Here is a 26,040-nt window from a genome sequence, read left to right on the forward strand (position 1 = left end):
GCACTTCCTGCTCCACAGGTGCGAGGCGCTGGCTGCTGCGACGGCAGCCAGCCTTGGTCGGTCGGTCGCGCTGCGCGAATAGGCGCCCTCTCGGCAGCTCGCACGCACGCTTGCTCTGCCGCGCCGCAACGACGCAGCCGAATTCGATGCCATGGCGACGCTACGCGTCGCGTTACTTCGACACTGAAGAAATTCCCCGCTCTGGACTTTACCGCCATGGTCGTCTGCCGGCTGCTGGAGCAGGCACCTCTGCAGGTGAGAATTGACTCGGCGATTCGCGCGGTGCAGGCTGTTCTCGGCGCGACGCAGCGTGGTTGACACAGCGGCGCGAGAGGGTGCTGCAGACGACGCGTTTCGGCGGCGACGCGCGTTTTCTTCTCGACTGAGCTCGGTCTACGGACCCCGTCAGCAAACAACGCTGTTCTGCATCAAAGTCCGACACAAGGCACCCTTAACGCGAATGCCTGAGGATGCGTTAAGCTAGGCTGTAGTCTTGCCCGCGTGAGAGTGCTGTTACTCCACGAATGTGTAGTCGCTCTCCGCCTCTGATTAATTGTTAATCTTCTGTATAACACACAGACAGTAACTTCTTTAATTACCATCCTCCTAGCATACGGTACCTCTTTTGCTGTGTTTCACTCGTACCAAGAATGAAACGTAGCCGACAGAGCTCAGAGTCGCAGTTGTTTAACGCACCACAGCAGCGACATCTGTAGTATTGCGCGCTCAGCACGTTGGCGCCAAACGTATCCGCAAATGCTGACGCCAGTGAGCGAATATGTCTCGCCTGCTTATGTGCCCTTTGTGAAAGTAGACGCCAGCGTGACATTTATAACGGTGCGCCATCCGTGCGACCCAGCACGGGCATCAAGGAAAGAACTCGGCGCGCGTTCCACGCATTGCGCGCACCGCTCCTCCTTGGCAGCTAAAGCGGGCACGCGGACGAGACGTTCCTATGCGCCCCTTTCTTTCTCTTTTTTTCTTTTTCCTTTTGCGGACACGGCTTTACTTATGTCCTTTAACGTGTACTCGAAGCGGCTGGATGCCTACCGTACACTATATGGCGTCCTTGAGACGGCGGGACAGATTGCGGTTCTATATGCGATAACGTCGTTGCTTTAATGCGTACCACTGGCGGGGGCAGCCAGCGAATAAATAACTATAGCGTGAGGGGCAGCGTCTAAGGCTGAATCCTGGCGTATACGGCTGTTGCGTTGGCGCTATACCATGGTCTGCAGGGAACGCCTACTCGGCATTGCGCGTCGGCCTCGTGCACGAATATGCATGGGCGCCTCTTAAAGAAACGCCGGCGCGATTAGGGAGCAGCGAATGGATTGCAGTTGTGCACTGCACCAAGAAGGAGCGACGACAGAGAGATGCACTCGAGTGAAAACTAGGGAGATTTGTCTGGCAGGCGGCGGCACGCCTATGCTAGGCGCGACTGAGCGCGCGCTCCATGCATCATATATCCGCGGTGAAGCGAAATCTATATGTTTTGATGTTCGCAGCATCATGCGTATCGGTGCGATTAGTTGCGTGATGAAGCGAGTTCCTTAGCGCAGTCAGTCAGCCGCTATTCTTGCTGTTTCCGTGAGTCGCGAACGGTGTAGTGATATATCGCTTGTATACTAGATATGGTATGTTGCATTTAGCAGAGAAGGACGGGGGAAAAATCTTTACGACAGACGCGGCAGGAACTTCATTAAACGACAGTTTGCTACAAAACTTGATTAATTTTCAAGACGCGGTTTCATGGAGATGTATCCGCCCAGACCATGAAGCACACTTTCAGCTGTACATTTACCACCCCCGGGCCTCTGCATTGCACGCGCCCTGAGTCATCGTAACATTTGTAAAACTTCGCTTCAAGATCCGGTTAGCTCGTGTGACCATTCCTCGGGAAGCAGACGCGTGACAAATCTTAGTATACCCGAAGATCTAGTGATCCGTAGATGTCCAAACCTGACTTAATTAGAATTAGTTAATTATCGCTTATTTAAATAGCACGCCAATTTTTGAGACATTTGCCCTGTGGGTATAGTTTCGCAAATTTTCGAACTAAGGCGGTCTGTTCAGCACGGAAAGACCTACTTTTCCGACATGTCAGTCGTTATTGCTCATGATTCCCCCCCCTTTTTTTCCCCCCTTTTGTAATGGAGACATGCGCACTGCGCTTGCATTATGGCATGCGCCCACATATGTCGATCGTCACGTGCCCTTCTGTGGGAGCACGCAGGTCGTGGTTATTTCGCTGGGGCGAGAGTATATTGTTTGCAGAGCGAATCCACAGCGTTTTGTCCTCACAGGTGCGTCCTGTCAGGAGCGAGCAGCCAGCCACACACGGCTTCGCTTTGTTGAAGCGGAAACAAGCGGCGCATATATATATATATATATATATATATATATATATATATATATATATATATATATATATATATATATATATATATATATATATATAGCGAAAAAAAGAAAGAAGAAACGGCGAGAAAGAAACTACGCATGGTGACAGACAGGACAGTGTATTCGCTCGCGAAATAGAGCGCGTCACGTGGGCACCTTGACACGGAATTGTATCCGTTTTTCAACGTCTAAGCGGACAAAACAAAAGGCCCGGTCGACCCAAACAGAAAACGCGTAGAGACGTGCAGTCATGGCGAACTTCGTCATGCAGTAGCTGAAGGCACCGCTGCAGGCGCGGTGGTGTCGTCCATGTGTTTATGCTAAGCGTAGAATTTCCTTTATTGCGATAGCAATTATATGGACATCCCAGCCGCAATTCTGCCGTCGCTGTCGGCGTTGCCGTGAGGTTCCGTGTAAGGTCCAAGGGCACAAAAATCGTCGTCGCGCACTGTGCGCTGTATGTGCGAGTGAAAGCATGCGAGGGTGAGCCGGCAATCGCGGCTCAATGTCGCTCATGCATGCGAGGGAAGCGGGGAGGAAGCGCGCTGTCTTCCGTCGTGCACAAGGATCCGGGGTGAGGGGGGCGCGTTCTACACCGGGCCGCTGTATCTTGAAAGCGATCTGCGATGGGGACAGAGTCCGGCCGCGCGCTGCGTTTTCGCGGATTAGTTCGCGTTGATGCGAGACGCAGTACGATATAATTCGCTCGCTGCTGCTGCCGCGCTTCCTCGCTCCAGCGTTTTGACAGCTGGTTTCCGCGGTCATCGATTGAGATGTGTCATCGATTGAGATGCGCGCGTGACACCATGCTTGCTAATTTAGTTAGTAAGCGAACGTTTGCAAGTGTATACGGCCGATAAAGATACTATCCTTGATTGTTATAGCTAACTTTCCACTAATTTGTTATCGCAATCGATGTTATCGCCATCGACTTCTTTTAAAATACGAAACTATTTGCGAGTATATCTTCCACGATCAAAACACGGTGTTCTTAAACGATCCCATAGATGAGAATGAATAAGACTGTTCCACTTTATGCGATGCCAGCACTGGAACGTCAGCACGAGACGAAAGCGACACACGCAACATGGCGCTGACATCAACAGCAGCGCCATGTTGTGTTGCCTTTGTCTCGTGTCGCATTCCCTGTCGCTGGTATCGCATAATGAAAAACCAACAAATCGAACGCAATGTGTCAGCACCCTTTCATTGACGACGCCGGCGACCCGCGCGCGAACTTCAATCAATGAACTGCGGCTGTACACACGCACCTTTGGTTGTGTAGCCGCGTATGCAAGCAACAGAAGGCAAGCCCCGGCTTTGATGTTCAGCTGTGAAATAGACATATATGTGTTAAAGTTGGTCTCTGTTACACGTAAGGAACGAAGAAAGCGGCATTGCTGATAGTTTTGTGCGTTCCAACAAATCCCGGGTAGTTGGGAATGTGCCGCAAATATATTTGGCGCGAAACACGCATATGCTTGTATTGTTTGCCCAACGCAACTTAAGTCGCCGACTAGTGGACGAAGTCGAAAGCTACTGGAGGGCTGTTTCTATTTAACTGCGAATTCTAGCGTTGGCGCCAAACGTTTACTCTAGCCCACTTAACTAAAAACGATATTTAAGTGCATCCGGATGACAGGAGTATAACGCTGCTCCGAGCTAGAGTAGAGAATGTTACCATCGCTAACTAGGCATAATTTACGTTTGTATAACAAACGTGCCGGAAAACATTGAAAGGCGTATATATGTTAGAATGAACGGTATAATTCACACATATATTCGTTAGGTATCGCATATAGTTGATTTATTACAAGTGGCTTCGCCCACGGTGTACGAATATAGTCTCTGTATACTTCTTACACCGTGCTTCGCCGTAAGACAAAAGCAAGAGAAAACTGCCCCCTCCCCCTCCCCGCTTCGCTGGCACCGCTTATAATAGTTATTTCTGACACAAGCCAACAATATAAAGCAAGCGTAGTTTTATTCTTGCGCTATCGCTTCCCCGGTTCCCCCTTTTCCTTAAAGCCACAACACAAACTTGGCCATATCTGAATACAATTTGAAGTGCGCTAATTAAATTTTTTAAGCATTATACATTTAGTGAAAAGTAGTAAAGGACGCTGCTTACGCACATAGAGCCTCTTCGTTGTTTGTTTCTTTCTTTCTTTCTTCCTTTCTTTCCTTACCTGTTTCAAGCACAAAAGTTCACATTTGTATTAAAAAAAATTATTATTTTTTAAAGAAATTGTTAGAGACTTGAAATTTTAAAGAACACCACTGCAATGAAAGATTAAAGTTATTTATTCAATGTTGAGTTGTCAACACTTGTGACGACCGTGCTAGAATGGGTCTCTCTATACACCCGATGGAGGAAATCGCAAAGCATGCGTCGTTGATCATTGAACGTCCCATTGAACGTCATTGAACGTACAGGCGCCGACAAAAGTGGTATACTCCACGCAGCGGGAGCCGGAGCAACGGCAAACTGCATCGCAACGCCATCTACAGGCAGCATCTGGCATCGAGACAGCCAATGGGTGCCCTTGATTATCTGCAGGCATGTCGCTTGACTCGTGTCAATGTTTCGTGCTTCAGCTCGCCAAAATGCCGAGCGACGCCGCTGCTCCGGCTCCCGCTGCGTGGAGTATACCACTCTTGTCGGCGCCTGTACGTCCCAAAGCAGGACTGGGGAGATGCCGTAATGGAGGGTTGCGGCTTAATATTGACCACTTGTGGTTCTCTAATGTTCACCTAAATTTAGGTACACAAGAGTCTTTGTATTCCGTCCCCGTCGAAAAGACAACAACGCTTTAGAAAATTTCAAGAACTGTTTCTCGCACGGGCTGTCGCAGACACTGTCAACCCCATATCGGAACGCGTGTTGCGTAATCTGTATCCGGCTCCGCCAGTGGCCACGGCGCCATCTAGCATCAGGAAGCGAAACCTGCCCATTTATGAACACCAACGTTGTCAAATGCCGCTTTCCGTTCGTGGCTGTAATGTCTCTTGGTACAATCACATTTTGCTTTGCGCAGAAAAAAAAAAGATACAGTGGTGAGAGCCCGCACAGGCTTTTGTTCTTTTTCTGTTCTGTTGTTGATTCGGATATAACGCACGTACATTTCGTTGTTTTTCTATCAAAATTTACTGTTCCATATACGCGCAAATGTCCCTCCAGTATGCGCTGTACCGCTTGCGTCATGTTCGGTGGTGCTCTGAGCTCTGTAAGGGCAAGCAATAAATGCGAATTCGGGGGACAGTGACTGGGCATGTTTGCATAGCATCTTGTCGGGACAAGCAAAACTACGTGCGTTTTCGTAACAGCAATGCGCGCTTCGAGTTCATTTGCATCGAATCGTCGGGTATCTGAGAAAAGGCGCCTTTGACAGTAGTAATGTTAGTAAAATCGATGTTGCAGATTTTTCTACTGAAACCAAAATGTAAGAGACGGTCGCGGTATATCGGCGATGGTTAGTTTTTCTCACTTTGCAAATCTACTCACTGCGTCTGTTATGATCATCATTTTGAGCACAATTATCATGTCAAATAAGAGGAGCAGCAAGCGCCACCTACAGGCAGCAACGTCTTCTTGAATGCAGTTAATATGGCAACCAATCAATCAATAATTTTTAACGTGCCCAGGAACAATACTGAGGTATGAGTACATGTATAATAATAATAATAATAATAATAATAATAATAATAATAATAATAATAGACCGCTGAAGCAAATACATATATGTATCGTGTAACCTCCTGTTCGCCGTTACTGTCGGCTATAACGTTCTGCGTGCCTCGCCCCAACCTGCCTAATCCCAGCATATTCTACGTGAATTCGGCTTGCACCTTTAGCGCTATAATACGTCTTGTAACACAACAAAATACCTTGCGTTATATTCTTGATATTTTCAGCTCTCGTATTTATTCTTTATCTGACTTAATTCTGTCTTTGATATAACTAAACTTTTGTTGCATCTAGATGCTTGCACCACTGTTCTTTCAGTATTTCTGATTTGTTTTTCTGTTTTCTGCTCCTTGTGTAAATAAATGAAATCAAACGAAATAAAATGTCATGCCGAGCGCATTACAAAAGACTTCCCGTGGAGCGTCGCGGTGTACTATTTGGCTTATAGCCCTGTAGTACAACATACGCGTATTCGTGGCATCCTAATTCGTTATAACCGTATTTCGTTGCATAAAGGAGGCATCGCTCCGATGCATCTCAGTTGCGCGTTCGCGTCAGCGACAAATGGCGATTCCAGTACAGCAAACGTCGTCTGTATAGAGCCTCAAACGCTAATCGGCAACGGCTTTTCGCACGCAGCAGCTGTGTAACGGGGCGTAAATCGTCAGAGCTTTATAGAGCTGTACCACGTGATGTCACACGGCGTGCACGCAGGCTCAGCTGCCAGAACAGCCGCAACGGGTGAGTGTGCGCAGTGCTTGCTCAGCCTGTTTCGTGCAAACAGGATGCGTGTCGCAAGTGCAGTCGAGCAATAACGCCTTCGCGTCCTGATGATCAAGCAGAATTTTTTTTTTGCTTTGTTTTGATTTTTTATCGGTTTGATTTTTGAACGCAGTCTTTACTGTAAGAGTAGAAATGCGCGAGAATTGTTCAGTGAATGTACTAATACAGTTGTAACAGGAAGCAATTGGCGTTGACGCGTTATGGTGAACGGAACACATCGATTCACGTGCACCGCTCTCCGCATAAAGAAAAAAAAAAGAAAAAAGGTACGAATATTTTTTTACCTCTCTCTCTATCACAGTTAGTGGCAGCAGCGCTTCTTCGCAAGAATATATGCTGTTTCAGTTAAAATGTACGTGATCTCCTTCTTTTGCTACGTGTTTCGTGAAGCATAATGCAGTGTACTTTGTACCCGAGCCCTATGCACTTTAGCAAACAGATTTTCAGTATTTCAGTGTTTGTATGTAGGCGGTAATAATCAGTTGGAGGGTACCATTACGAGCAAATACGGTAAATCAGTTCAGCGAAAGGCCGCAAGGTGGAGGAAACTTCATGAAAGGGGAAATCTGTCATCCACCGGACTGCAGCACGAACCATCCGGCCCAGGACGAATGATCTTTTTCTAACCGCGAAGCACTACTTCATAGAAATGCGTGTGGCTTTCCTTTGTAGCTTCGTGCTACAGTCGGCTGGACGACACTTTTCCCATTTGACTACGTACAAAGCGATAAGCTGAGTGAGCACTGCAGCTCGTACTGATGACACTCATTGCACTAGGCTGTAAAAATGCAGCGCAGCTTCGGTGAAAAGCTCGCAGGGCATCGTGTCATCGAACTCACAAATTTCATCGTCATTCAAGCAGCGTACCTTCAAATTTAAGGGACGTTCAATACTGCAAACGTCGTCTGTATAGAGCCTCAAACGCGAATCGGCAACGGCTTTTTGCATGCAGCAGCTGTGTAACGGGGGGTAAATCGTCAGAGCTTTATAGGGCTGTACCACGTGATGTCACACGGCGTGCACGCATGCTCAGGTGCCAGAACAGCCGCAACGGGGGAGTATTGTATTGCTGCTGCTCCGGACGGTCTTCGCGCGCTTGGCAAGCAAATTGCATACGCCAGTTCTGAGCTATACTTGAATGGGTTCCTTGAATTAGGTTGTGGCTGGGGGGGGGGGGGGGGGGGGGTGAAGGGAGGAATTCAAGAATTGAATTCGTGAATTTAGCCATGACAGATATCGAACTGAGCTGTGTAATGGGACGCGCCATTCTTGTGTGTCCAGGGCTCCTGCCGCAACCGCTAAAGACTACAAAGTGTAGACAACGTTTGGATAGCTGCTCGGCCAGACGTTATATATCGATAGAAGTTTTCGTCGCGGCATCGTTGTCTCTACTGTAGATATTCTTATCTTTAGGAGACATAGTTTCAGTTACATGAAAGTATTCATCCGTCATTTTCAAACAAACAGAAGAATTGTGTGTGCATAAACTGGCGCAGTACATGTAAACTGGCTGTTATTAGAGTTAAATGTTTCAAATGCGGCTATATGCTAGCACGAAAACGCGAGCGTGTCAGATATCATGCTATACTGCGTGTATGGCTACTCGCTTTTTTTGTGGCAGCGGAATCAACCTACAGTGCGTCGTCTATGCTCTCCGCTTCACATGTGAATGCCATGAGCATGCGCTTTAAAGTTCGATACCGCATGCCAGGTCGCAGACCGAAATATCGCTCGCAGAAGGTGAGTCAGTGGCATTGACGGTCCGCTGCTGAGCGCGATGTCATGGATTCGATTTGGGACCACATACCGGTGAGGGGGCGAAATGCGAAAAAAAGAAAAGAAGATGTCGTCTATTGAGCCTTCGATGCGCGTTAAGGAACCAACACGCGCGTCAGTCAACCAGCACGTTGGGAAAACGCGGACGTGGGTGAAGAGAAACGTCCTCGCAAATCCGCAGTAATACTCGGGTTGAACTTGGAAGCATCGCAAAGGCTGCGTTTCCATCGAGTTACGGCGTGTCCTGGATGCGCGACGTCACGCGAGCAGTTATGATTCATGCAGGCGACCCAAATGTGACACGGTGTCGCGAGGAGTCGACGGAGCGTTTAGCACCCTCTCCGCTAAGCGCAACGAAAGCCCTCTGACGCTTGTTCGACCGCGACGAGGACTTGTAGAGCTTCTTGCGTCACCACCTCGCTCCTAAAGTCTCGGCTGTCTGATAGAGGATCTGGATCAAGCCCACGGCAGTCTATAAGGTGGCTTTAATTATACTCGGACGGGCCTTGGAGCGCTTCGCTGACACAATTTTTCGCGCGGTGAACGCGACCCCGTCGAATGTGTCTTAGAGCGGAGTCCTTGTTTGCTCCAGTTTCGTCTGCGCGGATCGGTATATAGAGAGTGGAGTGTATGGAAGCCAAGGGCACCGTCGTCGAGCTTGCTTGTTTTTAATAGGAATCCAAAGAAATTGGCATCTTACAGGGACGCGCATGTTCCTGGTCGCATAATATCACAAAGACAGGAATAACTACCATGTGGTGAGACTGTAAGAAAGACCCTCTCGAATGCATACGTGCTCATACAAGCGTAGCGCGAGATCGATCTCTTCGGCACATATGCGATAGAGAGAGCAAACAGTTATTGACGGTAAGGCTAGTCCGGGTCACCCTATTGTACAGGAGATTACATATAGGGCGTCATGTCGCGGAAGGGTCAGGTAATATGGGCCCTGAATGTTGCGCCTCTGTGAGAGATAAGGACAGCAAAAGTTGCACAAGTCATCACAATTGCTGTAGATACTGCGTGACGTGCAGTGGGTATCATCAAGATGTTATTTCTAATAATTTGAAAGCCACTCAAGCTTCTCTTTGTAATAAATCCGTTGTCATTTTGCGCGGAATGTCTCTTAGTGACCGGCGATATAATTATAATGCTGTAAATTTCCCGTAAGCAGAGCTTGTTGCCTGGCCCCGTTTCTGTGCAACGCGTGCGAGGAAATACAGTGTTGTCTACGGACGGCCACGCGGTCGCAGATCTCTCTCTCTCCTTCGTCTTCTTCTTCTTCTTCTCCTTCTTGACGCCGAAAGCAAATAACGCAGGTTGTATTTTCCTGTGCTGAAGAAGGAGCAAGCAGTGGACCCATCTGCTCGAGACGGAGAGTGAACAAACTCAATTACGAAAGCCATTGCTGCTCGTGCAGCCTGTGCCATTTCGCCGATTGCATATAGCGGTGCTCGCTGCTAACGGGTTTCTGTTGGCTGAAGTATGCATGACCCACAGTGCTGCCACTTTCCTAAGCGCTCCACAGTTGTACCCGACCAGTCCGAGATAATATATCATCCCTCAGTAACGTTGCGAGTCACCAGCTGAATGTCTTCCAACGCTAACGCTTAATAATAATCCCGTTCTAACAATTGATAACCGCAGGCAGACCTTTTAGATCTATCAAAGGCCTTCGACCGGGAACCACATCCTAAGCTCATAAACGAACTACAACGCACTTTCGTATTTGGCAGTATAACAAACTGGATAAGAGCTTATGTTTCATGTCGACAACAATTCGTTGAAATCAAACGTCAGCAATGCGATTGGGTATATAGAGGTGTCATCAGGAGTACCACAAGAGACAGTCCTATAGCCCCAATTCCCTTTTTACCATACGTCAGTGACATGGCAGATAGCATGAAATCAGTGCGCATGTTTACAGACGATTTGATTATGTATAGGGAGATTAGGAGCCATAACGATTAAGTAACGCTAAATTACGATATTGCGCAAGCATCAATTTGGTGTCAAGCATGGCAAATGAAGATTAATCTAAACAAGACTGTTTTTATGAGAATAAGCAGAAAAAAGGACCCACTAGAATTCACCTACATGATCGAGCAGCAGAAATTAAAAATCGCCAATGATTATAAATACTTGGGCATTATTCTATAATCTGATTTGAAGTGGGATAAACATGTGTCACACATATCTTACAAAGCATTTTCAGCACTTTGTTCGCTTAAACGCGCTTTACTATCTGCCTCACCTGACACCGATTAAGGCACTGGCATGAAGGTATAACAACAGACGGAAGTAAATGTTATTGGGGGCGTAAATTAGTAGCTGAGACCCTGGAAGAGGAGCTAACGTGGAGGCCATGTGGCCGCGACGCGGTTATCCCACTCTGCCAGCATGACTTGGCATTCTGGTTCATCCGTCTTGATCGCACACTCCCAGGCCTCGATCGTGGGGGCTTGCCGAAGAATCTTCCTTGGCGGGAGGTTGAATGGGCAACCCAAAAGTATGTGATCTTGGACTGCGGTTAGTGCTTCGCAGTACCTGCAGTTAGGCTTGAACTCTTGCTTGGAAATTTCAGCCAACATATTGGGGCTTAGCACGGATCGAGTCTGTGCCCGCCGTAGAGTCGTGGCCTGCTGCCGCGAGAGAACCTTGCTCGGGAACGGATACGCTTTGCCCGAATCCTTGTCAAATTGCGTGGGTTCGTGATAGATGAGGATGGGTTCAAGCCGGCCATCCGGGTCGAGCGCTCCCACCTCTCGGTCATCTGCTGCTCGGGCGGCTAGGTGAGCTGCTTCGTTACTCGGGATGCCTGCATGAACTGGCACCCACAGTAGGTGGATAGTGCCTGGAGGTTTGAGAAGTTTGCTTGCAATGGGGCCGATTGCCCCAATACACTAGCTTCTTATGGCCAATTTAGAGCCTGACACAACGAATTTAACATCGGGTAAGGACGCGCCCATGGCAATTGTGGCCTCCTCCGCATCCACAATGGAGGACGTGTTGACCGTGGCGGAGCTAATGGTCCGACCGCTGCCATTAACGGCAGCGATTGTGCAACGGTCATTGCCCGTGCAAGACACGATTTAACAAGAAGCATGGAGTGGTTAGCCTGACCGCAGGCTATACTCCTACTATGCCGGCGAAGAAGTTTCGGTTTCGCTCACAATGCGAAACAGCGATGGAATAGTTGGCACGAAGCTATTCGCGCAAGTCTTGCACTGTTTCTTGTAGTATCGGTTGGCGTAAACATTCGCAGAATACCTCCTTTTAAACAGAAGAAGGAAACCTATAACTTTAATTTAGAGTCCTCCTCATTTGTTTAGGTGGCGCTCACCGGTGGTGAAGGAGTGCAGATACACGACGTCTTCTTCCACCTCGTTCATGTATCCCTCCTTTCGCTTCTTACAGCTGGCTTCGTTTGAATTCTTTCGCGTGTGTGCTGGTTTATGGATAAGCTGCAGAGCGTACCGTCAGCCAATCATTCTTGCAACAGTCGCAAGCGCTGAAGAAGATAACAGTATTCTCTGCTGTAGCATCTTCTGTATCATCGGTAGAGTGCCTGAGAGTGAGAAACAGAAGAGTGGCTGAGAGGTAGAATTTTGTATTGGCAAGCTGTTCGTCCATAGTTCAAATTCTTGTGAAAGACTGCGGCTTTTTTTTTTCTTTATACACTTCTCGCAAAGCACTTTCGGATTGCAGCGACAGACACCGGTGTACATCAGAACGACCAGGCGAGTCAGCCCATAACAGCTCTACCGTTGTAAAACTGGTGAAATATGACGCAGACACACGCTCCGTGAACACAGATACTCGAAGCTGATTAAATCTGAATGACTCCTGCGGGGACGCGTCACAAGTGCCTTCGTCGCGCAACTAGCAGGCAGAAGATGCCCAAGGACCAAGCATACCCAGTATATATCTTGGGGCACGAATAACGAGACACTTTTATTGTAGCCCGTCTAGCGGTTCCTGTGACATGTGTCGCGGTTACGTACAGAGATAACATGCAGCATGTTCTCGGAAACAGATCATGCTGGGCACAGTGTGTCGAGGCCAATAGCTGAATACCTACGAGCAGCCAGCATTGTAATCTACAATTTAGTTTCCCCCGGACCCCTACACCGCCGCTACAGAAGATAGCGCGACAGAGGAAAGACGTGACAATAAGCGGAGTTTGAGCATGGGTTGCTAATATCAGTAACTGATGAAGCGTAGATAGATTACATTATCAAGCAGTGACAATTGATCCGTAATTGCAATAATTAACATCCGATGGGTACCTACAGTATCTGAAAGACGACGTAGTGGGTGTTCCTTGCCCTATGTATTTGTTTGTGTATATAAACCTATGAATTTGTTTATTTGAATTCTTGAATTCTGGCCGCAATAATGCGGTCTCCGAAGCTGGAGCACATTCCGACGCCGTGCGCTCCGCAGCAGAACGCCATATCCGCTGAGCCGCTGAAGAGCGCAGAGGCCATAATTGGCTCTGCCATACCATTCCTTCTCCTGGTTAAACGTGCGCATGGTTTTAAACGTAACTACAGGTTCTGCAATATGGAAACCAGCGTTGTGTTTCCCTTTGTTGTCTATTCATGTCGCAGCCTCAATTAATCACATAATAATTAAGTTAATGTTTATTAAACTAGGTAACATCTTATCGCGCTTATAACATTGATTTCGTTTCCCTGGCGTCGCCCAAAAACCCGCGAGGTCGAAACGCAAGCATTTGAACCTGTGGGTGAAATTAATTTCCACATTCAAATCTTTTTTAGCATTTCTTCAGTACTGAGAGAGAGAGAGAGAGAGAGAGAGAGAGAGAGAGAGAAATGAGATGCGAAAGGTGGGTATGCTAACCGGAAGAAATGCTGAGCTACGAAGCAACCAGGACCGCCGATTATGAAAAACTTTTTTTTTTTCAATATTCCGAATAAGCACTCTGCTGCACCACGGAATACAGTAAACAGCGTTCTAGGGCGTCGGAAAGATTATACATTACCTGAGCAAATAGCTCAAGATGGCAAGACCTATACCGGCCAGCTAGGCTTTTGCGGACTTGTTTAATAAACATTTCGCTGCTAGTAGTTCACGAGGACTAGATTGGCGCTTAATTGCGCTGGAAGTATACTCCTTGACCCATCAGATGAAGCTGAAATATACAGGACATTTATGTCTCTAAAGAATAGCAGAGCCTTAGACATCGATAACTTACAAATTAGACCGATCAAATATGTACTTGAGTATGTAGTCCATTTACTTGCGTGTATGTTCATAGGATCCGGAGAACTTCCGACTGCTATGAAAAATTCTAGGCTCTCAGTTATACAAGATTGGAAGTAAAAATTAACTGAAAAAAATTATCGATCGATATCTATCATACCCATATTTGCAAAAGGGTCTGAAAAAATATAGCATTATAGGTTTCATAGTTATATTGATAAGAATGAACTATTTTCAGCATCACAGTACGAATTAGAAAAGGAAGACCAACTGAATCAACATTGTTATAACTAAAAATATGTGTGTTCAGAAATATAGAAAATAAACTGTTAAACCTTGCTTTATTTATTGACTTTAGCAAAACCTTTAGTTCGCTTGACCAAAAAATTTTAACGCGTAAGATGTAAGCCCATGGTGTTCGTGGGAAAACGCTCTAACTTATCAAACCATATCTATAACAAATAGAAGCCAATGTGTCTGTATTGGAAAACACAAACCATCCTTATTGCCTGTAATTAGAGCCGATAGCCCAAGCAAGCGTGTTGGGACATCTCTTTCAATGCTTACATAAGTATCATAGTCTGTATTGATAGCAGAGTAAAATTTATTGTCTGCGCTGATGATTGCACCATGCTAACTTCTGGTACTGATGTTAATGTATTAGCAACTGAATATAATGAAATATCAGACAAGCTTTATCGTTGGTCCTCATCAAACCTACTTAAATTTAATCCCGCAAAAACAAAGGTATTGGTATTTCGTGCAAAAAACAAAATTGAGAGAACAGAGCAGGGTATAAAGTGCGCTCATGAAGAAATACAGGGCATTTCACTTAACTGCAGCCAAGCTTTAAAGATATGCAAATGCCATGTAGCTGAACCGAACCAAAGTAATGTTGTTTACCGTCGCTTGGAGATACTCTGATTATTTTTCTTTTGATTTTTTGCATTCTGCCTGATCAGATAATTAGTATTAATTAATAAAATTCTCAATTATTATAATTAGAGGAAAAGTGTCAATGAGAAAATTCTAGAGAAACATTAGAAACTCCCAATACAGCTTTCCGTTGCTCAATACGTGGTACATAAAAGTGTTTTTCCGAGCGTGAAAGAATCCCGCGAATACACGCAAAGTGCCTCGAGCGGCCAATGTTGCGTGCATTTGCGGGCGTTGTATTGGACTACAACCTGCCCTCAATTTTGAATAAATATAGAAACATCGACAAATTAACAAAATTTCAGCTACGACATCGTTTTGTACTAAATGACACTTTGTGTTTCTTTTCTTTTTTGTAAAGGTTTATACAATGTTACGTTTTTTTTATAATGACTGTACATGTCGCCAGATTCGTTCTTCAAATTTTTGAAATGATTATCTGTGCTTCTTGTCTTATGTTTAAAAACTTGTGAAGATTTACGCACTGCTCTTTTTATATTGTCATTCGCTTTGTTCTTGTACCAATTATTTTTGTATCTTACACCCCATTTCGCTGTGTCTGCCTCGCAGTGGCTACTAGGGCCCCTGTCAAGGTGTTTATACAGCTTCTAGCTCAGGTAACCAGCCAGAACTATCTGATAAATAAAGTGACTTGACTTGAAAAATTGAAAGAACATCCAGTTTGCTACACTGCACAGGGGAAGAGGTAAAGGGAGACAGAAAGACCAAAAAGCACACGCCAAGTGAGAGAGAAAATGAAAGAATTCTAGGGAAAGTGCAAAAAGCTGGTCAAGGTGCAGCTCTACGAGGTGTTTGACCCGTCTTTTTGGAAAAAATAAAGATATACAGATAAAGGTACAGCTGAACGATAAATTCTTTTTCAAACTTCAATCAGACACACAATAGAAGCAGCACACATCATAAGAACTACTCCAGACAGAGGCAAACAAACGCTGAGCGACTGGCCAGAAAAACACCAAGACGAAAATAACACAACACTTATATGGAAAGTAGCACAAAGGCATGAATATAATATGTACGCAGACTAAAAGGCACACGAACTGACTAGCATATACCTTGTAATTACACACATCAGCAGTATAACATATATTATTATTTAGAATGGTAATGGAAGTCCGCACAGTGTATATATGTACCTATTATTCTTGTATATGCTTATTATTTTCACATTTGTTACCGCAGCCTTTGCCCTTGCATTTATGTGTTTCTTAGCAAGAACGTTTTTATTTTTCTTGTATAGCTACGGTAATGTAGTCCATGCTACTGGTTACGTATGTCACCGTTACTATTTATTGCTCTGTATCATGTAAAAAAATTTGCTGAAGTTCGTCAGTGCTGTTTTGATTTGATGCTAGTTGAAGATTTCGTGTCGCGAATTTCAAGTGCAATCCGTGCCGGAACACCTGCTGTCTGTGCATCTGATCAGCAAACGTATGTGGAGCTCGCGAGTTCAGTTCATTCGTGTTACATCGTTGATACGCGGCGGCGGACGGCTCGAACAGAATTTCGGATCGAGAGTAACGTTGCCGAGGTGTCAAAGTTGGGTGGTTCCTTTCTAATGTGTCTGACCAACCATGCCCAAGTCACACTTTGCTAATGTTATCGGCTGCCTGTACTGCGCTGTCAAATTCGGAGCAACCACGCCATAAAGGTGCACCTAAAGTGTTGGAGATAGTATGATAGACAACTCACCTACATGGATACGTTGGAGAATGCAACCAAAAAACCGTAGCTAGGCATCGCGTACGAAACCTTATAAAAAAATATAGTGTGGCACATATGCCACATACCCGATAATTTCATATGGTCATATGAGAACACATGTGCAATTTATGTGTCCATATGACAATATTTGATATCTGCCGTATGAGTCATGTGAAATATTTTTGTAGGGAAAAAACGCTGTTCAGGTGTCTTGCATGAAGGTGACTGAGTTTCTCTTTTTCTTTTTTAAAAATACTTTACATGCGAGTGGCATACGGGGTCAAACGTTAGAACACACGGAGTGTTGGGCGATGAGGCCCGGGGGGGGGGGGGGGGGGTGACAGGCAGCAGTTGAAATAGAGGGGTACTGTGATTTTACCTATCCAATTGCGCTCGATCCACACGCTTTCCAGGCATCGGGTAACTGGAGAGAGAAAAGGAGAAAAAGTCACGCTTGGACAGAAACAACACTAGATCCAGTGACTTCGGTGACGATGAAACAGAAATGCACATCTTTATTGGATTGGTATTTACGAAAAGGAGAAAGGAAAAACGGTAAATATAAAGGAATGTGGAGCCGCACGTGCCACCTTGATTACATATGAAATGAAATATTAAAGATTAAAGGTAATGAAAAGTATTGAAGATTGATACAGTGTAAGCATTATAGACAACCGGTGCTATAGCATTTGTAGAAACTAATTTGATTGCATTTGTGCGGAGTACTCCGCTATTTTTAAAACCGCGTGAATACCTTGTCGGAGCGCGAAAGAACCCGAGGTGGTCCAAATGAATCCGGAGTCGATCACTATGGCGTGCCTCATAATGAGATCGTGGTTATGGCACGTCAAACTCGAGGATTGAAATTAATTTATTGGAGCGCGAAAGGGCTGCGCGGGATTGTCAGGTCATGCTTGTTTACGTTTGTCTACAGATTCCTGCTCGGCATGTGCATGCCACGGAGATAGTGTCCTCAATCTCGCGTTGAATCATTGACCTGACTAAGCGTTAGGAAACTTGGGTTGCGGGTGGTTAATTGGTCATAAGTTACACGGACCGCAAACAACAGGTTCGCGAGCCGTGCGTTTGTAGCCGCTGCCCTGTAGGACACACCTCACTCACGGCAGGAAGTCCACGAACGACGTTGTGAGAAATGGGAGTAAGCTCCCATTTGGTTTGCTTTGAAATGGGTTTGCTTTGACCTCAGCGTTTTGCGACACAATGATAAAAAGTTTTACAGCCCGGTGATTTCTACTTATTGACATCGCTAAGCGAAAAGGAGCAGTCGGCGTCGCTCTTGGTCTTCCTCACAATTTGCGAAAGACAAGTTTAATGATAGGTAGGAAACACCGCGGAATCGCTTGTGCGGCAGCAGAATCTCAAGCACTCGTACTTATCTCTGTAGAGATATCACGCTATGCTACGCCCGTTTCCCTCGGCACAAACAAGCGGCGTGCATCACCACCGGCGTAGGTGAAACTGCATTAAAGCTCCGTGGGTATGCAGCAGCAGTAGCGTACAGATGTATGCCGGCGCGAAACAATGAGAGCTAAGCCATGTGCCGCGTGTCTGCAGGGACACGAGCGAGGAGCGAGGACGACCGAAATGGAAACGCGGGAGTGCGCATTGCATGCACTCAGTCGCCGGATACGTTCGCATCACACGCTCGGCGGGACGCCGTTCCGCGTTTGCGCCACACGGTTACCGCAATTTCGTCCCTGGCGCGTCCCAGCTGGAGCATGGCGCGCGTTAACGTATTATGTGACTGGCTGCACTGCATGCACGAGTTGGAGGGCTAGGCTTCGGGGGAATTCGCTCGGCGCCTGCCATGTATCTTTTGAGCCCCCGCCGTGTAAACGAGGCGACGTATAGACAGCCCGATTAGCGCTTATCTGGTAGCCATGGATACATGCGCGAGCGGTCTTTGCTCTACCCTCCTCGAGCCAACAATACATGTTCTCTCTCACCCTTCTTCGTATTCCTCCAGGACGCGTTGCGATCGTGGCCCAGATAAGCCGGCCCGCTCTTGTGACCGCCTGCTGACAACACCCGGCGTTTTCAAGGCAAGAACTCTTTTATTTCCCTGTGCCCAACTTTTCCAGAAAACGGCAACCACTCCTTGCTTTCCGCGCACTAAAGAGCCCTGGCCGTACGTAGCGTAAATCGGACTGTTCGAGTGAGCCTTCATCACGCGTCGAACGGATCGATCTAACCACATTTTCGCTTTGCGAACACTTCGCACCTATAGCTCGCGACGCAGTACGTTCAACATTTATGGCACCAGCGTTCGCTCAACGCCGGCATCGATACTAAACTGAGGACAAGGAGGCCGGTGTGCGCGACGTTTAATCGAGGCGGTTGAAGGAGTGCCTTGTCATTTGTCGCGAAGGGCGGGTGGGCGCGAGAGCCCCCAGCATGTACGGAAATTGCATTGCCGTTCGCAACCTCTTGGGAACTCTGTCGGCGACAATCGCGGTGTTTGTATGTCTAGCTGACCTTTATTTCAGTCGTTCTTTGTTTTTTTTCTCTTTTTGGCGTCGCATCAATACTACGTTCACATACAAAAACTGAAATTATAGTACAATATGCATGCGAGATACAGCAAATGCGGCATAGGAGGCGACGTGTTTGTCGTCGACAACTTCCTGACAGAAATTTTAGCTCTCGCCACGCGAGTGGTTGTCGCACCAGGCGTGGGCCAGATCAAGAAAATAATTCTAAAAATTGGCCTAGGTACTTTGTTCCCTCGTGTATACATAAAGGATTGACTAAAGAGAAATTGTTTTGCTGTTATTATGCTTAATTTAGAATTTATGAAACTTATCTTGGACGTTCAGAGTCCAATTGTTGCCAGTACATACAGTTTTCTAATATGACGATCAACATATCTCAGCAACGTAAATCTGACCAAAACACTTCCTCGTAGATAAAGAAACTGCTAACGGTTTCTTATTTAGCCTAGTTTCGTCGTCTTTCCATTTCTGTTAAATGCTTTTAAACGGTTTGCCGGTTTATTCGGTTACTCCGGAAAAAGCAACCTTTTAAAAAGTAGACAAATGCTGAGTTTAGTTAGGGGACGTGTACTGGCAAGCCGCAAGAAGAGTTGGATTTTTCCTACGGCGAGGAGGAAAGTGGTAGGTCAGCGGAGTGAATATGTCAAGGCTGTCGCGATCAGATCGACCAGCCTTTATCGAAACCCGTACTCACTTTCTCAGCTGTGGTTTTACTTTGCTTACTTGTTTCTTATCGGCATCGTGATTACTGTTCCATTTTGTTGTGTTTCAGGGGCACAGCAACATACGGGTAGACAAAACTGTGTTTATTGCATGACCACTTCAATGAGGGTGGAAGTTACTTCTCACTGGCGTGGTCATTTCAATTTTCACCATCTTCAATTTTTTTTGCAGGACTCTAGGAGCCGAAACCGAAGGCTTCCAAGCGCCGGCATGGCTCGCCATTATCTAGTCGCTTCAATCGTCGCCCTCGTGGCGTCGTCTTGCCAAGCCAACACTAACGTGCTGCGCGCCAGCTGCTTGTGGAACGAGTCCCAGGAAAAGGAGAGTTCCGTGCAGGTGGACTGTTCGCGAAAAGGCTTCACCATCGTTCCCTCGGGCAGCTACTGGCCGCCAAACATCTACAAGATGGATCTGAGCCACAACTTCATCAACCACCTCACAAACCTGGAACCGTCAAACGTCTCGGTGCTGGACCTGCACGACAATCGCATCGCCATCGTGGAGCCGGGTGTGTTTTCCGCTTTCCCGCAACTTCAGTTCTTGGACTTGAGCAAGAATTCGCTCGCAAGTCTTCACGCGGACGTCTTCGTAAACATGACGAACCTGCGAGCTTTGAACCTTAGCGGGAACAAACTAATGCACCCGCCTACTGAACTGTTCCGGCCGTTGGTGTCCGTGGAGCAACTGAACCTGAACAATAACCCGCTGCGGTACCTGGAGATCGGACTGTTCAAGCTGCCCAACCTTGAGCGTCTAGAACTGTCGAACATCGACGCCCACTCGCTACCTGACGGCATCTTTCACGCAACGCCGCGCCTCGTTTATTTGGACCTGTCCGGAAACTCGTTTGAGAAGGTGCCTTCCAGCGCTTTGCGAAGCGCTGGGGGTTTGAAAGTTCTAGTCATGTCGGACAATCCAGTAGGCACGCTTGGTTACAACTCCTTCTTCAAGCTGCAAAATATCGAAGAACTCTATGTGGAGAAAATGAAAGAGCTGGAGGCTGTCGAAGGCGACGCCTTCGTTTATCAGAAGAAAATGAGGTCTCTGTTCTTGGGCAACAACCCCAAGCTGAAGAGCATAGACCTCGACATATTTGGCGTGTTTTGGCGCGTCGAGCCGGCGGCCAACTGGACCCTGCGAGAATTTTATCTGCAGAACAACAACATCCAGTACCTGGACGAAGATATTGCACCGTGGAAAGAATTTGAGATCTTAGACCTCCAGGGAAACCCCTGGGCCTGTGACTGCAATAATGCTTGGATTCGAAGGTTGCCACTACAAAAGGAATTGACAGTCCAGCTGAGGTGAGTAAATAAGTGCGCACGATTAAATTTTAGAAGAGCTGAAATTTCGTGCTGCATCAGGTGTGACGTCTACCTGACGTTGCTACGTAGACGTACAATTCAGAAGCTTAGACTTCTATGCATAGTTACGTACAGTCAAGATGTGCAGCGCAAATTCCACTTTTTGGTTTTTGAACGAGAATAGTAAGGGAATTCAGGGGTTCAGTTTACTTTTTGTTAATCACAACCGTGAGGGAATGAAGCCAGAAAAAGCATCTGGGGAATTCATTGTTACGTTTAATTGAAATGTAGGAATAATGAGGACAAGAGAAACGAAAGTGGACGAAATCTTGCAGCAGGTGGGAGCCGAACCTAGATCCTCTGGATCAGTCGTGCAGTACTTTGCCAGTCGGGCTAACGCGGTGCCGTCCTCTCGTCCACTTTCTCTGGTACTTGTGTATATTTATTTAGAAGATTAGCCCTAGCTGAGAGTAGAGTCACAAATTTTTTCCAGTGACTCTAGCTGAGAGCGTTAGCAAGCGCCGCTTGCGGCCAAGGCAGCGGATGTGGGATATTCTTTTAACCGCAGGCGTCATGATTTGTTCTTTAAAGTGTAGTGCTAAACTGTAGTAACTTCTGCAGAAGTTACTTTATGGCGGGCTTGCAAAATGCAAGAAATGGAAATAGAAGGTCACGGAATTGCCTTATTGTAGTGGACGCCTTTCGAGTAAAGGTGAATTCTTTCGGCATAGAGCTAGCGCCCTAGCGCTGAATTCTCCACTGTGCCCACATGTACAAACCTAAGAGCGCAACAAAATATATGCCGCAGCCCCTCGTTATGCGGCAAACTTTTTAGCGTTGTCGGACGGCCACAATTTCCTGGTGGCTGCATGATATCCGCACCCTATACATAGCCACCACCTTGGCCTGTATCAGTGGCGTAGCCAGGGGAAGTGGGGCGGGGCGCACTGGACACGTGCACCGTAAGAGCGACCCCCCCCCCCCCCCCCCTAGGACAATTTATGGATACGTCATTGGTCCCTCTGTATTGACTAGAAAAATATGTGCGTCCTCAGTGAAGGAAAAACAAAAGCATAACGATGTGACTAATCGCCCATTGAAATTCGTTGTTTTTGGCGTCTTCGTAATCAGTCGCGCCTCTACAGCACACCTACGCTAGGGTGGCTAGAAGGGGAGGTGTGAATACCGGCGGCGCTTTCCTTCGGGCGCGCGTGACCCCCTTGCGCACCGATGCCACCAGGGGGAACGTGGCGCTGCTGCTCGCGGCGTGGTATTACGGCGTGGTACTCCCGCGCTGGCCTGCGCCCTCCGCTGTCAGTTGGTCTCGTCGCCTGTTTTGGAGTGTTCCTCCCGCCATTCCCTCATTCGAGGGCGAGATGCTGTGGACCACCAAAGCTATGTTGAGCACCGCAGCGACGCACGGCTAGTTTATTACATTGCAGGTTATGTGGCTTGAAGGCGTGTTTTGCCCACACATTGTGAAGACTACGAAGCACCATAAAGGCAATATCCCCAGAGAGCTTCCACCAGAGGCATCCAAAGAGGGCCTTTTAGGAGCTTCCACCAGAGGCATCAAGAGGCACCTTGAGGGCCTTTTATATCCCTCGGAATCGTTCTATAAGCTGGACAATGCCCTTGAAACCAAACTCACTCGCTTATTCAGTGTAACACTCACCGTGGTTGCTCAGTGGCTATGGTGTTGGGCTGCTGAGCACGAGGTCGTGGGATCGAATCCCGGCCACGGCGGCCGCATTCCGATGGGGCCCGGGAGAAATGTGAAAACACCCGTGTACTTATATCTAGGTGCACGTTAAAGAACCCCAGGTGGTCAAAATTTCCGGAGCCCTCCACTACGGCGTGCCTCATAATCAGAAAGTGGTTTTGGCACGTAGAACCCCATAATTTTTAATTCAGTGTGACACGCTAGCATGCCAAAGCTGTGGCCGAGATTTTGCAGTCAATTGGTTAAATGTCAAAGATTGGTTGCCTAGACCATTCTGCTACCCTGACAGCCTCAGTTATACGTTTTTATTGCCTCACAAGGATTCACTTTTTGCTTAAAAGTTTCAATCAGCAGAGCAGTGAGAAGAAACGGAAAACACTGAAACCTTGTGTGTTGTAAATATTTTTGCTCATTTGTAAAGAAACGATTACCTGACCAGATCTGTTGCTTCACTGTCTGCAATCATAGTAAATTCCTTATATGAGCGTCAAAATGACATGCTACAGGTCTGCAAGCGCAGATAAAAAGTGGTTTGTAAATACGTCCAGACTTTATCAGGTAATGTCTGCAGTTTACAGGTCTTACGGCACGCATAGGGTGATTGCTGATCTCGAGGACGGCGGTCGCATTTTCAGGGAGGCGATATGCAAGGCGCCCGTGTGCCGTATGATTTCAGTGCGCGTTAAAGAAGCCGAAGTGGTCGAAATTATTTCGAAGCCCCCACTAGCTCCTAACACCCAAAGCCAGCTCACGAAATGCGCACAGACAAAACGCGTTTGAATCTCGATACAGTGCGAACAGGGCCCGTAAAATCTCACAGGAGTAATGATTTGGGCTGACATAACACTGTTTTCATGATAAAGATTCATTCTTTGACGCTCGCAGAAAGCGCACGGGCTCACTTTCACTTCGGTGGTAGAGATGCAGCCGACGCGAGGCTGGCGAGGCGCTCATTTCGGCTGCGTGCTTACCCCGCATTGGTCAACAGCGCCGCCCCGCGGCATCGGTGCGCTGTGGGGTCACGTTTGCGCCGCCGGTATTCACACCTCCCCTTCTAGCCACCCTACCTACGCGAACCCACCTCGACTCACTCCTGCTCAAGCTCATACGGAGGAAGTTCTCTCACTCAAACTCAGTACCAAACACGTAATGAGTGAGTTAGCCGGCCTATGCTCTGCGTAGTCAGCGTCCCATCATCAGCGCAGATTCATCTCGGAGTGAAATAACATATCTTTTCCTGTTCTTCCTTTTTGTTGTTGGTGGCGTTGATGCGGCTGTCGTATTGTCGTTAAACGTAAGAAACGTAAATAATTAACATATTTACCAGCGAGCAACTTGTACCTAAACATCCTTTTCTTGTGTATTTAATTTCTTTTATTAGCTACCCACCCCTTACGTAATACCCCCAATCCTGGGGGCCTTTAAGGTAATAAAGTGAAGTGAAGAAACACTAAAGAGGTGGGTACCGAAAGGCGAGAAATTGAAATTGCCCTTATGACGCCCTCATCGCAGCTAGCTGAGCGCTTTTGTGTTAACTGGTTTGACTTTCTGCGCAGGTGCGGAAGCCCAACCAAGTACGAGCACAAGCCCATGCTGGAGGTGCCCGACGAAGTGTTTGCTTGCCCGAGCTTGCGTGTAGAGCGCGAACAGAGCAGCACTTTCCGCACGGGGGTGCTGGTTGTAGGGGCGCTCAGTATAAGTGCCATCTTGTTGTCGGCCATCTTGCTGATCAAACGGAAAAACCTCTACCAGCGGTTCATCTCACGCAAGAACAGGAACGGTAGCGTGTACTATGTCAAGGCGCACACGAACCCCGTGGACGGATTCGATCCGAGCGTCTAGCGATGGACAATTCTCGTGTTTGTACAGACTGTGCGTCGAGTTGACGACGCCGGCGTTGCGAACAGCGCCGGCCCTGGAAACAGATGCTGCTTACGACGACTGAAAGAGCCGCCGAGATCGGTGCGCGACGCAAGCCAGAGCTACCGTGGTACGGATGGGACTACCTTGCGTGGCCTCACGGGCAACGCTTTCTTGCGAGCGGCATAACTGTTGGAAGTTCTTAGTGTGACGAAAAGGTTACGCGTACATGGCACGGCATGACGTAAACTACTTTTTGAGAGATGTGTGACGTCTTCAACACAGCGTAAATGCTGCGTCATGTCGTGGTCTCCCTGCAGCGTCATGCCTAATTGGGCAGAAAAGACTATTCACGTTGTCCGTTTTCCCTACAGGACATTCCTTCTATGTCTGAAGACTGACAAAATGGCGTGGTGTCGAAGGTTTTGAACGATGGCGGTTTGGTGATGCGGTAAGGACCTTTGAACCATTTTACAGGGATCCAGCCTGGTGTAGTGACTGTCATTCTTGCTACGGTGCCGTTTTCGTCCAGTTCATTATAGGTGAATTGCCTCGATCAGCCACCGACGGCACAGTCCTCTAGGCGAGAACGAGACAGCAGCGATTTGAAGTACACTTCCACGGTTTCCCTCAGCCTTCGTGGCCTCGTAACGGTATCCTATCATGACGCAAATCACGACAAAGACCGATGTGATCGCGAAAAGTGCCGATGCAAAGTAAAGTCAAACTGCATCGGTATCTGGAAACTTGCAGATGGCAAGCAAACAATCAAGGTGCTAGTCCTTGCCGATGAACGGCGTTTCAATGAGATCCACTGCTATCCGGTTTATAAATGAAGTCTTCAGAAACTTAGTGCGGCAGCGATCCGACAGGGAGATTCTCAAGGCTGCAATTTCTAGAATGAGCAGTGGCTGCTACACGAAAGACTTTGCCTTTCCACACAGCATGCCAAGATATGATTTTACATCCCCGAGTCCCTGCGAAGTGGTTTTCAAATCATGCTGACTTGTCACGCATGTCATGAGCCTTCTTTTGTTACTGCGCACACTCACCTGTTAGACTAGACACATGCTTGTCACTTGGCCTACCACTAGAGTATTCCTGCCTTTATAGAGTATAAGTAAGGGAACGTAGTCAATTTCATGTGGCGCTGTGCAGCTGACTTGTTCTCGCACTATAAAAATAGCATGGCTGGTCAACAGTGTTGTCTCCTTTAACTAAATATATGCCATGCGTATAGCGGTGTAAAAGCCAGACATAAAGGCGCACTTCTAGCCGCCGTAAACAGTACTTGTCTGCCAATGCGAAATCTAGGACGGAATTCAGGAGCAAGAAAAGTGGAATAGAACAGAATGGCGGCGTATCTCTATGCGTAGA

The 26,040-nt window shown here is 47.2% G+C and overlaps 1 protein-coding gene across 2 annotated transcripts; it reads left to right on the forward strand.

The window, feature by feature from the left end:
- LOC126536837 (uncharacterized) lies at window positions 1–25,862 on the forward strand. 2 transcript variants are annotated; one of them, XM_055073548.2, is made up of 4 exons: window positions 2–255; window positions 18,528–18,603; window positions 19,948–21,080; window positions 24,360–25,862. In XM_055073548.2, the coding sequence occupies exons 3-4, from the start codon at window positions 19,987–19,989 to the stop codon at window positions 24,643–24,645; spliced, it is 1,380 nt and encodes a 459-aa protein (XP_054929523.1). In that variant the 5' UTR covers window positions 2–255; window positions 18,528–18,603; window positions 19,948–19,986; the 3' UTR covers window positions 24,646–25,862. The 2 variants fall into 2 exon arrangements, with proteins under 2 accessions (XP_050039803.1, XP_054929523.1); XM_050183846.3 differs by lacking the exon at window positions 18,528–18,603 and having other exon boundaries at window positions 1–255.
- Window positions 25,863–26,040: the final 178 nt, after the last annotated feature.

This window comes from Dermacentor andersoni, chromosome 4 (genome assembly GCF_023375885.2).
Source record: "Dermacentor andersoni chromosome 4, qqDerAnde1_hic_scaffold, whole genome shotgun sequence".
NCBI lineage: Eukaryota > Metazoa > Arthropoda > Arachnida > Ixodida > Ixodidae > Dermacentor > Dermacentor andersoni.